Here is a 13,290-nt window from a genome sequence, read left to right as displayed (position 1 = left end):
GGGTACGAACCAAGGAGGTTTGCGGAGAATTGGATGATGAAAAGATGAAATTTTCAGGCAGTAAAAGTTTAAAAAAATAACCACAGCGAAAAGTAAGAGGTTCTTAGAGATGTATATTAACACTGCCAAGCAATTTAAATGTCACTCAAGGTTAGTATCACAAATCTATAATGATACGAGTGTGTACATGGTGTGCATTTTTTTTCTATAGAAGAATTACCTCAAATGAAGTATAGAAATATAGGTGGTCAGGTTAATGAAGGAGAGTATTTCAACTAAGAAGAAATGAGACTTACCTAAAATATCAATCATAAGCCACATGACAAACATCATTAAGTTCACTACACAATGATTTTTTTCCTGTTTCTTAAGAAAATTAAAAGGAAGGTTTAGTAGGAAAAAGCTGCCAACTAAAATGAAGAATATAATCTCATTAGGTGTGGCAGCTATTAAAACAATCTGCCATTCTTCTTTAGAGGCTTTCTATAATTTAAATAAAAACATTTAAGTAATGACCACAATCAATTTTAAAAAATGAAGACAAGAAAAAAAACTACTCTCAAACCTAGTATTTTAACATAACCATAATAATTTGTCTAACATTTTATTCTATTATTCATTTATATTTCTGCCTCTTCAAATAGAATCTGAGCACCATGAAAAAAGAATATAAGAAATTAACAATCCTTTGAACCATGTATATATTATCTCATGCATTATATAATTTGTTGTTCTTGGTTTGGTGTCAGGGAAAACATATCACAGATATATTTCCAAGTTGCTAGATAAGATGCCTAAATAACATTTGATAACTGAATCCAGAAGATTCTACAAGAAATAGGACTATAATCTTTTTATTTCCATTACTTCCAATTTTTTTTGCTATGGTAATTACTTCTATTAAATCTAGCCTTTTCATACGTTGTACCACACCTCCTTAGAATTAAACTTACTTTTTTTTTTTTTTAAGATTTTATTTATTTATTTGACAGAGAACACAAGTAGGCAGAGAGGCAGGCAGAGAGAGAGAGAGAGAAGCAAGCTCTGCAGTGAGCAGAGAGCCCGATGCGGGGCTCGATCCCAGGGTCCCGGGATCATGACCTGGGCCGAAGGCAGAGGCTTTAACCCACTGAGCCACCCAGGCGCCCCAGAATTGAACTTACCTCTATACAGTCCTTGTATATCTCTAAGAAGGACTTCATTTTACGAGTCCATGTTTTAGAATTCTTTCCCTATCTTTGCTATTTTAAAATGTCCCCTTTTAATGAGTCTAGATGAGGATTTTTCCTTCACTCTTTTTCTTTGACCACTTCAATCTAAGATTGCTCATCTTTTTTTTAAGGAAGAAGTTTCTTACTCATGCCTTCAGATTATTTCCTTCTCTCCATTTTCCTCTCTATCTATTTCTGGGGCTCCTATTATCTAGAGTCTATTTCTATTCTCCATATCATATCATTTTTAATTTAAATATGTATGAAACCCATTTATTATTTTGTTTCTCACTGTATCCACTGTTATTTATCCCATTACACTTTTCCATACCTAAAATTTCTACTTGTTTCTTTCAAATATTTGCCTTGTTTCAAGTTATTATGATCTTCCCTCATTTTTATGTTGTTCATTACAGTGATTTATTTTCATTACAGTGATTTATTTTCTCTCCATAGTTTCTTTAGGACTGATCTGAGTAGAAAATCAAATGCTCTATTACTGCCAACATGAATTAAGTATTCTTGGTCTTGGGGTACCTGAGTGGCTCAGTCAGTTAAGCATCTGCCTTTGGCTCAGGTCATGATCCCAGGGACCCAGGATGAACCCTGCATTGAGCTCCTTGCCCATCAGAGAGTCTGCTTCTCCCACTCCCCCTGTGTGCTCTCTCTCTCTCCCCATCACTCCCACTCTCAAATAAATAAAATCTTTAAAAAAATATTTTTGGCCTCCTAAATCTTGACACAACCAGAAACAACTCTAATATAAGTTTTTCATACACCTTTTGAATGAAAATATTAGTTGCTTCAAATATTATAAACATAATGCCAAAAAGTCTGAGAAGCATGATTCTAAATACCTAGCTGTTTTTATATAAAAATACTGTTTTGTCAGGAATAGGCACATATACATATCCAAAGATCCTCAAATAAAATGACCCTCTGGGTGTGAAACAACTAATACTGGCCATCTATAGAACCAGCTCACGATGTAAGACATGGTCTCTAACCGTAGGTTTAATCATCAGGGTAGCTGGCACATAGCTTCTGCAAATACATGACTAGAAATTAATGTGAAAGGGAAACTGCTTAAGAAAGCAATCAACTGCATTATACAGAGAAAAAGAACATTATCAAGATTGTGATAATCATTAAAGATGATCTAATTGTACTTATTCTGATGTGAGATTCACCAACCAAGCAACTTCCGAATTATTACTAGTTTTCCCAAGATTACTTTAAAAAAGAGTAAGATAAGCAACATTTGGCATTCTTGACAATAATGTTTTAATCACAAATGATTAAGGGACATTCTTCACTTTTCCCACATCGGCTTGAATCAGTCCACCTGATCAACTCCAGGTATACTAACAAAACCAAAAGACTAGTGAGAACGTGGGATTTTGAAAATAATAAATCTGGTATAAAAAGTCATGTCTAGGAACCTTCAAATTAATTAGAAAAAATATTTAGAAGGTACCACTTGGTGACTAATTCGGTTAGGAGTAAGCAGAGAACAAAATGGACAGACACAGTCTTGATAAAGAAGACAAGAGAGGAGACAACTTCTCAGGAAACACTAAGGATTACAAGAAAGAGTAACTACTTCAGAAGCATAGTTTTTATAAATATAAAGGTATCATTATTTATCACTATTATGTAATTATTAAAACATTTTTCTCAAGTACACTAACAGGACAATACTTTTGTAAACACACTCAAGTTATTGATGTATACCTGAAAGTAACCATTTCTTTTGGGGGCAAAACCTACTTCTAAAATTTCTACTAATTTAAACATTCATAAACCTGAAATTACAGTAAAAAAAAAACTAATTTTTTTCTTCCACTCTAAATGCTTTCACAGCTACTGTCTTGCTTCAAGTTAAACTTTTCTACATGTTCATCTGTCCAGTTTCTTCAGTTCATCAAATATTCGTCTCTTGCATCCTAACCTATCTTTCCAGAGTCCTTTCCACCTACTAAGACTCTCCTATCTTAAAATAAACCTGATTCACCTCCTTGTCTTCTCTACCAACCTTGCTTAGCTATGACCAATCTCACAATTTGTTACTTTCACCCCATCTGGACTTACGTCTAATTCTCCTTCACACCTAAACTCGAACCTCCTCTATTCATTTGCACCTAAACATCTCCACCTCAACAGCTTACTGGCAAACGAATACCTACCCTCCCCAGCTACTGCCATTCAACTTATTGAGAATTACTACCCATTCTTCTTAGGTAATATTAGTCCTACTAGTCTGATTACCATTACCCTCGCTCAGGCCCTCAATACCTTCAGCTAGATTACAACAAAAAACTAATTGGTTTCTCTGTTCTCTAGCTCCTTTTAATATCCTTATATGCTACATCAAGATGAATCTTCCTGAATAACAGATTTTATTTTTTTCCCCAACTCCAACTATTTCCCAACTACCAACTATTTTCAACTGCTTTAGCTAGTAGCTAAAGCTATTATTTTTCATATATTTCATGTCAAATGTCAGTATCACCATCACTTTACACACCTATGTGTCCTTGTGCTATTTGTATTCCAGGGACTGCAAGTCTAGCCCTGATCCCTATCTCCAAATAGCTCTATTTTAACCTTTCTTTAAGCATCAGGTAAAATGTTACATGTTGTGGATCGCTCATTTCCTCAGCTCAAAGTAAGTTTTCATGACCTTGAACTCCTTTTATATTGCAGATCATTAAAGAAGTTATAACTATATGTCTTGAAATTATTATTTACATACGTATTTATCCTTTTAGATTTTATGTTCCTGAAAGGATCCATTTGCAGTACAATTATTTCCTCAAAGTAAATGACCATGATTTTAGATACAGAAAGATCTTTATACTTTTCAAATGAAAAAAAAGGCAAAGAAACTGTTGAGAAGGAGAAGTTCCATAGTGCAGGTATTCATAGCTGGCAAGATTAGTCATTAACATGTGAAACTGAGGTTTTTAGGGGAGGGACAGGGGTGCAGTAGATGCATACATTAACTGGATTAAGAAGAGTGGATTCAGAATACTCACACTCACTCTCAACTGATCTAGAAATATCTGAAAAACACATTACAGAATCAGAAAATAGTTATAAATCATAGAATATGGTCTCAGATTCTTCTTTCCCTCAGTGAGAGAAAAGGATCATAGATTTAAAAAGTGGTCTTAAAAATCAAAGGTCTAGGCATCTAGACTCTGTCAGGTAAATAATTTTAGAAATCCTAAAATCCATCCTACCATGTCTTAGACTATATGACAAATCCAAAAATGTACAACAATAAGAACATGGTAACAGTTCACCCCACCAACCATCCAGAATTATGGAGAATTCCTTTAAGTTACCATTTTTGGGACTATAGATACTACTACTGTTTTATATGAGGAGGTTTCTAAACTACATTAGGATTACTTTAACACTGTTACCCTTAAAGCCATGTTTGAATTTGGTACATACCTATGAATTTAAGTTCCTGCTTTGTTAGTGTAGAATTGTCATCTCTGTCTAAAGAAAAGACATACTTTAATTTTGAAACTTTAATAACCAGTTTCTAAAAACTACCATAACAGGTATAAGTTGAGAAATTTAAGACATTATAGGGGGTTAAAGTCCAAAAAAATAAATAAAATTAAATTAAAAGGGTTAAAGTAAAACAAAACAATAAAAAATAAACACAAAACTATGGAAAATTTTAAAGTCATTATAAATTTGTTTTCACTAAAATAAAAAAGGCAGCATTCTAAATAGATTGTTAATGACATTACCATTTAGTTAATTTAAAAGTAATATTTATAAATTCACTTCCATTTACAATAATCCCTTCACTTTTCAGGTTCTGTCTCTCTTCCAGTTTCAATGTGACACTTACAAATTCATTTCGCTTTGTAGTCGTTAACATGCATACTGAGAATTACTTTTTCTCCCCAGTGGCTGATTCACCATCCAAATGTTAATATCCTTCTATGTTTATCACTTAAGAGTCTCTGAAGCCCATCTTCCAGAAACTTAGAGTGATCCAAGAGACCAACAGCTTGGCTGACTTGAAATGGAAGCAGTCTTACTGTCTTATCTAAAATATATGTCTTAAACTACTTAGCAAGGCTATACAGTATTAGTCAAATTCCTTTCTGCACAGGAACAAACACTGGAACAAACAGTAGCATTTGCTGCATCCTGGAATGTAACAATGTATTATATAAAAATAAAGAATACTCCCAACTATATCAAGTAAGAAGGAAAATCAAGTCTATTGTGATTAAAAAGAAATTAAATCTAGAACGATCTAGATCAATGGTTCTCAATCTCCACACTGTTCACAGTAACAACTTCTCCCATTAGTAGTATCTCATTATGTATAGTGAATCTCAAATGATCAACAGGATATGGTTATGCCTGAGTGCTCATCTCTTCATCTTAGACCCCCCACCTTCTTAATGCTTGCCTGAAATAAAGAGGTGACACATGTAAAGAACAAAGATCTAGTTTCCTACAACTATTATGACAAACCTGAGTAGGATTCCATTCTTGAGGAAGAACATTCACCCGTAAAAATCAATTAGCATTCATACTTATTCTCAATCCTATAGCAGATATTTATGAATAATTGGATGACATTACTTTGCCTCCTCCATCAAATGAGATTTGTTTAATGAGCATGGTCGTGACAAACTATAAGTACCGTAATTAAAGAAAATTTAAATGCACAGTAAATGGGGCAAAGAAATCAATTAGCAAATACTGCTGGTGAAAATAGATCTAAGCTCTTTAGCTACTTTAATCTACTATTTCAAAATTATATTAAAAATGAGAATTGCCAAGACAAATGCACGAGCAAATTCCCTTACTGCAGCAAAGAAAAAGTTACTACTCTGAGAGAAACAAGAACTGCCTAATGCAAAGTTTAATTCCCAAGGAAAATGAACATATTCCCAAGAATATATTAAACCTCCTCTAGGACTGTGTAGGAACTGACAATGATGTAACATTTATGGAGATCGAGTAGATGACAAGCTAAGTGTCAATGAAATAAAGATGAATAAAACCCAACTCCTACTACTCCAAATGAGATTATAGTCTAGTAAGAAAAACTGGTAAATAAATTGTTAAATAACCTAAAAAGCATTAGAGTAAAATCATAACCTGAAACAGAACAATGAAAACCAGACAAATATATGTTAGATTACAAATGGACTACAAAAGTAACCAATAGGGGCACCTGGGTGGATCAGGAGGTTGAGATTTTGGCTAAGGTCATGATCTCAGAGTCCTGAAAATCAAGCCCCACAGTGGGCTCTGTGCTGCGTGTGGAACCTGATTGAGATTCTCTCTCTCCCTCTTTCTCTGCCCCTCAGTCAAGCACCCAACTTTTGATTTCAGCTCAGGTCAAGATCTTAGGGTCATGGGATTGAGCCCCACGTCAGGCTCTGCACTCAGCAGGGAGTCTGCTTGAGATTCTCTTTCTCCTTCTCCCTCTGCTATGGGCTCGCTCTCGCTCTCTCTCTCTCTCAAATAAATAAACAAATCTTTAAGATATTTAAATGACTATTCTGTCTTTCCAATTTGCCTTAAAAGTTTCTAAAATTTACAACAAGATTTTTACGTTGTATCTTTGTCCTACCTGTTCTCTTTTTTCTTTAACAGAGACAATACGCTTAGTATTATTTCTCTAACTCTTAAAGCTTTCTGAATTTCTCTGGTCACATAAAATTCATCCCACTGCACCTAATATGTTTTTTTTTTTAAATTTATTGGCTTAAGTGTTTTCTTTGTATTGATGATGTATTTTTCTTTGTATTGATGATAATCTCATTTCCTTATCAGAAAGCACCAATTTCAAGAGTTTCTGTAATATTATATGAACACACCCAGAAGAACCACCACCATTAAGTCCTAAGATCCTCTTCAAAATGTATCAAATTAGGATATATGTTTAACATTCAACACTTATGGCTATTAATTAATACATAGTATTTCCTTGGTTCTTAAACCTTCATTAAATTCTTTAAACAAGTCTCAGTGAAGTAACATTTTAATTTTATGAAGTTCTATATAATAAAACATTTTCTATCACATACTAGAGAATAAATAATTAATATAATCCAGTCTTTAAAACTTCACAAAGCCTCAAATGTCTAAGGGAAAATGTTTTGTTGTTGTTTCACAAAGGTGAGACAAATATTGACTAAGATAATATAACGAAGATATAAGTCACAGAACCAAACAAATAAAAATTGCCTAGAGAAGCAGTAGATACAGACTGAAGAAGAACATTAGAACACTGCATATGAGAACCCAGAAGTTTGTGATGTTTAAGATAATTCCCTCAGGGCACCTGGGTGGCTCAGTGGGTTAAGCCACTGCCTACGGCTCAGGTCATGATCTCAGGGTCCTGGGATCGAGTCCCGCATCAGGCTCTCTGAGAGCCTGCTTCCCTTCCTTTCTCTCTGCCTTCCTCTCTGCCTACTTGTGATCTCTGTCAAATAAATAAATAAAATCTTTTAAGAAAAAAAAAAGATAATTCCCTCAAAAGTTGTCAGAAAAAATTTTGCAGAGGCACAACTATGCTTACTTTTAAAATCTTTCAGTAGATAAAGAAGGAAGATCATACCAGCAGACACTACTGAAGTCTAAATTATAGATTTTGCAGAGAATAGTACAGAATGAAACTACAAGTAGGTTATACTAATGAAATATAAACTTGAAAAGAAGAGATGAGACTGGAGAGTCTAGTAAGTGGCAGATTATGAAAAACTCCACATGCCATTCTAAAATATATTCATTTTATCTCATAAATACCAGACAATTCTTAAGAATTGAAGTAAGACAGTAACATGGTCTGATATTCATTTTTAAATAAGCCACTGATTCTGGTGGCACCCAGAGAATCAGCTAGATAATGAAATGAAGGTTAGAAGGTTGCTGAAAGAATTCAAATGGCAAATTATGTAGGAATACCTAAATAGAAGCAATGAAAACTTGGGTTTCCTTTATAGGAAAAAAACCAATGATTACTAAAAGGAAAAACCTTTAAAAATAATGATGACAACCAAGAAAATGAGAAGGGAGAGTTTACTTTAACTCTCTAGCATAACTGATTCAGGTGACTAAATCCCCACAGAATAAGAAAAACAGAAGCAGACTTTGAATGGGAATATATAAAAGCAAGAGAGATTTATTAGATAGTTGGAAATGAGCCTGGAACTCAAGAGAAAATTCTACATTGGTGAACCTAAAGGTTTATCAAATTTTATCTTTTCAAAGAACCAGGTCTAAGTTTCATTGATTTTTTTTCTATCGTCTTTTTAAGTCTCTAATTTATTTTTGTTCTAATCTTTGTTTTTCCTCTCCTTCTAAAATTCTGGACTTTATTTGTTCTTTTTCTAGTTTCTTGAGGAGTAAGTTATGTTGAGATTTTTCTTGTTTCTTGAGGTAGTCATTAATTACTAAGAACTTTCCTCTTAAAACTGTTTTTGCTGCATCTAATACATTTTAGTATGTTACATCTCCACTTTTATTGCAAGGTAACTCTTGATTTCTCTTTTGATTTTTTTCTTTGACCCATTAATTATTCAGTAGCAATGCTGTTTAATCTTGACACAACTATCAATTTTCCAGTTTTCTTCCTGTAATTAATTTCTAGTTTCATGTCACTGTAGTCAGAAATTATATGTGTAATACAATTCCAATCCTCTTAAATTTATTAAGACTTGTTTGATGGCCTAACATATAATCTATCTTTGAAAATGTTCCATGTGCACTTGAGAAGAATTAGTATACCCTTTTGTTTTTAAATGGAATATTCTACAAATTATCTGTTCAAGTCCATCCAGTCTAATGTGTTAAGGCTGATGTTTCCTTATTGAATTTGTCTCAATGACCTATCCAATTATGTAAATAAGGTCTTAAAGTCCCATACTATTACTGTATTAATATTTCCTTTATATACTTGGTGCTCCTATATTGGGTGCATAAATATTTATAATGTTATATCTTCTTGTTAGATTAACCAGTAATACCTTTTTGTAATAAGGCGGTTAATTAACCATGAAGCAGATACAGTAGGCAATATAATGGCTTCCTCCTCAAAGATGCTCATGCCTTACTGCCCAAAACCTATTAATATGTTATCTTAAACGGCAAAGGACTAAACAAATGTATTTAAATAAAGAAGCCTAACACAGAGACACTATCCTGGAATCCTGGATTGTCTGGGAGAGTCCAATCCAATCATCCAAGTTGTCATTAGTTTTGAATCTGAGAATCAGAGGACAGAAGCATAAGAGAGACTCCACCCAAAACTGCTGGCTTTGAAGACAGAGGATGGTGCAACTGGGGTGGGAGGGGGGCAGGCAGAGTCTAAAATTTGGAAGAAGTAAGGAAACAGATTCTCCCCTAGCACCTTAAAAAAAGGAACAAAGCCTGCCTAACACCTTGAGTCTAACCTAGTGAGTCCATGTCAGACTTCTAGCCTATAGACTGTAAGATGATAAATTTATACTGTCTGAAATTGGCAATAATTTGTTACAGCAACCATAGAGAATGAATACAGAATAAGATGAAATGAAAATTTTTTCTCTTCCTTTCCCACTGATAAGTTTTAAGCTTTTTATTGCTTAATACTCAATATAATAAAGAAAAAAATGAAAATCTAACATTTAACACCCCATATCCCCAGTAGGATGGTTATACCAAAAACAATCACACAAAATAATAGGTGTTGGCAAGGCTGTGGAAATACTGGAACCCTTGTGCACTGCTGGTGGGAATGTAAAATGGTGCACCCACTATGAAAAACAGCATGACACTCTATTTTAAAATAGAACTACCATATGATGCAGCAATTGCATTTCTGGGTAAAATGACAATTCAAATAGATATTTGCACATCTACTTTCAAAGCAGCTTATTCACAATGATCAAAAGGTGGAAGCAACCCAAGAGTCTCTCAACAGATGAAAGAGTAAATGAAACGATGGTATATACAAACAATGGAATATTATTCAGCCTTAAAAAGAAAGGAAGTTCTGGAGGCATCTGGGTGGCTCAGTAGATTAAGTGTCTGCCTTCAGCTCAGATCATGATCCTGGAGGCCGGGAATCAGGCTTTACCTAAGGCTCCCCGCTCACCGGGAGTCTGCTTCTCCCTCTGTCCCTCCCCCAGCTCATGTTCTCGCTCCCTCTTTCTCAAATAAATAAATTAATAAATAAATATTCTTTTTTAAAAAGAAAGGAAATTCTGATACATGCTATAACATGGATAAACCTTAAGGATATTACACAAAGTGAAATAAGCCATTCACAGGAAGAAAAATACTGTAAGAGTCTATTCATATGAAGTATCTAAAATACTTCATGCAAACTGAAAGTAGAATGAATGGTAGTTGCGCTAGGAAGGGGGAAGGGAGAAATGGGAGTTTTATAAGATGAATAAGTCCTGGGACTGGCTGTACAACTATGTGAATATATTTAATACTACCAAACTGTATATACATTTAAAAATGGTTAAAATGGCAAATTTTATATGTATTTTATAACAATTTTTAAAAAGAAACACCTGGGAAAAAAAAAAGAGAAAAAACATGGATTTTTTCCCAACTAAATCCAAGTGATTCTTCCTCAAGCCACCATAGGCAAAATATCACTTTACCAGGTATCATTCCTATGCTTGTCTTTGTAATTAAAAATACAAGTTCAGGGATGCCTGGGTGGCAGAGTCGGATGAGTGCACAATTCTTTATTTTGGCTCAGGCCATGATCTCAGGGTCATGAGATCGAGCTCTCAGCAAGGAGTCCACTTGGGATTCTCTCTCCCTCTCCCTTTCCTCCTCCTGCTCTCTTTCTCATAAATAAATGAATCTTTAAAATGAAATGAAATTTAACTAATTTTTTAAAAAGTCCAGAGCAATTATCAAGAAATTAAAAGCATCCAAATTGAAAAAGAAGAAGTAAAACTGTCACTACTTGCAGATGATATACTATATACAGAAAACCCTAAAGACTTCACAAAACAAACAACAACAACAAAAAAAACCTATACGAATAATAAACAAATTCGGTAAAGGGGCAGGATACAAAATCAATATACCAAAATTTGTTGTGTTTTTGTACATTAAAAACAAACTACCAGGAAGAAAAATTAAGGAAACAACCCCAAGGGTGCCTGAGTGGCTCATTTGGTTAAATGACCAACTCTTGATTTTGGTGTAGGTCATGATCTCAGGGTCCTGGGATCAAGCCCTGACTGGGCTCTGCACTTAGCAAAAGAGCCTGTTTGAGGATTCTCTCTCTCCCTTTGTCCCTCCTTCCACATGAACACTTCTCTCCCTCTCAAATAAATAAATCTTTTTAAAAAAACTCCTATTTTTAAGTACATCAAAAATAAAATACAGGGCGCCTGGGTGGCTCAGTGGTTAAAGCCTCTGCCTTTGGCTCAGGTCATGATCTCAGGGTCCTGGGATCGAGCCCTGCATCGGGTTCTCTGCTCAGCAGGGAACCTGCTTCCTCCTCTCTCTGTGCCTGCCTCTCTGCCTACTTGTGATCTCTGTCTGTCAAATAAATAATAAATAAAATCTTTAATAAAATACATAGAAATACATCTAATCAAGAAGGTGAATGATCTGTATACTAGAAACTTTAGATATCAATGAAAGAAACTGAAGGCACAAATAAATGGAAAGATATTCCATATTCATAGATTGGAATAACTAATATTGCTTAAATGGTGATACTACTCAAAGCACTCTACAGATTCAACACAACCCCCCATCAAAATTCCAACAGTACTTTTCACAAAAATAGAACAACCCCCAAATCTGTATGAAACCACAAAAGACCCTAAATAGCCCAAGCAATCTTGAGAACAAAGAAAAAAGCTGGAGGCTTCACACTCTTGATTTCAAACTACATTACAAAGCCCTAATAATTGTTAACAGTATGGTATCAGCATAAAAACAGACACATAGATAAATGAAACACAATTACGAGCCCAGAAAAACACCCATGTATATAGGGTCAATTTATTTACAAGAAGCCAAGAATATACAAGGACAGTCTCTTCAATACAGTGTTGGGAAAACTGAACAACTACATACAAAAGAAGGAAACTGGACAACTACCTTACACTGTACAGAAAAATTAACTCAAAATGGATTAAAGATTTGAGTAATATAAATTTTTAAAAGACCATCAAACTCTTAGAAGAAAACATAGGCAGTAAGCTCCTTTATATTAGTCATGATATTTTGAATTTGACTAAAACAAAAAACAAAACAAAATGCCAAGTAAAGGATACCAAAGTCAAAAGGTACTGCATTAAAAAAAATAATAATAAAATGGTACTGCATAACAAAAGAAGCCATTACCAAAATAAAAAGGCAATGCACTGAATGAGAAAACATTCTCAAATCTCAAAACATTATCAAAAGTATCTGATAAGGGGTAAATATCTAAAATACATTTCAAAAACTCACATAACTAAGGGTGCCTGGGTAGCTCAGTCAGTTAAGTGTCTGCCTTCAGCTCAGATCATGATCCTGGGGTCTTGCGATCGAGCCCCATGTCAGGTTCCCTGCTCAGCGGGGAGTCCGCTTCTCCCTCTGCCCCTCCTACCACCAACCTCCTGCTCATGCTTTCTTCTGTGCTCTCAAATAAATAAATCTTAAAAGAATAACAAAAAAACAAAACTCATATAACTTAAAAGCAAGAAAACCCCCAAACAATCTTACTAAAAAATAGTCAGAGGACCTGAATGGCTTTTTTTCCAAAGAAGACATACAGATAGCCAACAGGTATATGAAAAGATACTTAAGATCACTAATCATCAGGGGCTGCCTGGGTGGCTCAGTTAGTTAAGTGGCTGCGTAGGGCTCAGGTCATAATTCCCATGGTCCTCAGGAACCAGCCCCTCATCAGATTTCATGCTCAGTGGGGAGCCTGCTTCTCCCGCTCCCTTTGCTTGCTACTCCCCCTGCCTATATCCTGATCTCTCTTTTAAATTAATAAAATCTTTAAAAAAAAAAATAATCAGGGAAATGCAAATCAAAACCACACTGAGATATCGCCTCACGTCTGTTAGAA

At 34.6% G+C, this 13,290-nt stretch overlaps 1 protein-coding gene across 28 annotated transcripts in view; it reads right to left on the bottom strand.

Moving 5' to 3' along the window:
* MLLT10 (MLLT10 histone lysine methyltransferase DOT1L cofactor) overlaps nucleotides 1-13,290 on the bottom strand; it is a 236,449-nt gene that overhangs the window by 43,782 nt on the left and 179,377 nt on the right. For 13 of the 28 annotated variants that reach the window (XM_082742092.1, XM_082742099.1, XM_082742103.1 and 10 more), the window contains 2 exons: nucleotides 4,674-4,721; nucleotides 4,250-4,276 (listed from right to left, as the gene is read on the bottom strand). The exons of 6 other annotated variants lie outside the window; for them this stretch is intronic. In XM_082742092.1, the coding sequence (XP_082598218.1) occupies nucleotides 4,250-4,276; nucleotides 4,674-4,721 (75 nt within the window). The remainder of the gene's footprint in view (nucleotides 1-4,249; nucleotides 4,277-4,673; nucleotides 4,722-13,290) is intronic. 9 more of the 28 variants (XM_082742114.1, XM_082742101.1, XM_082742093.1 and 6 more) reach the window with 1 other exon arrangement.

The sequence above is a fragment of the Mustela nivalis genome, assembly GCF_964662115.1.
Source record: "Mustela nivalis genome assembly, chromosome: 7".
NCBI lineage: Eukaryota > Metazoa > Chordata > Mammalia > Carnivora > Mustelidae > Mustela > Mustela nivalis.
Note: the sequence above shows the minus strand (reverse complement) of the source record. Positions and strands in the feature narration are given on the sequence as shown.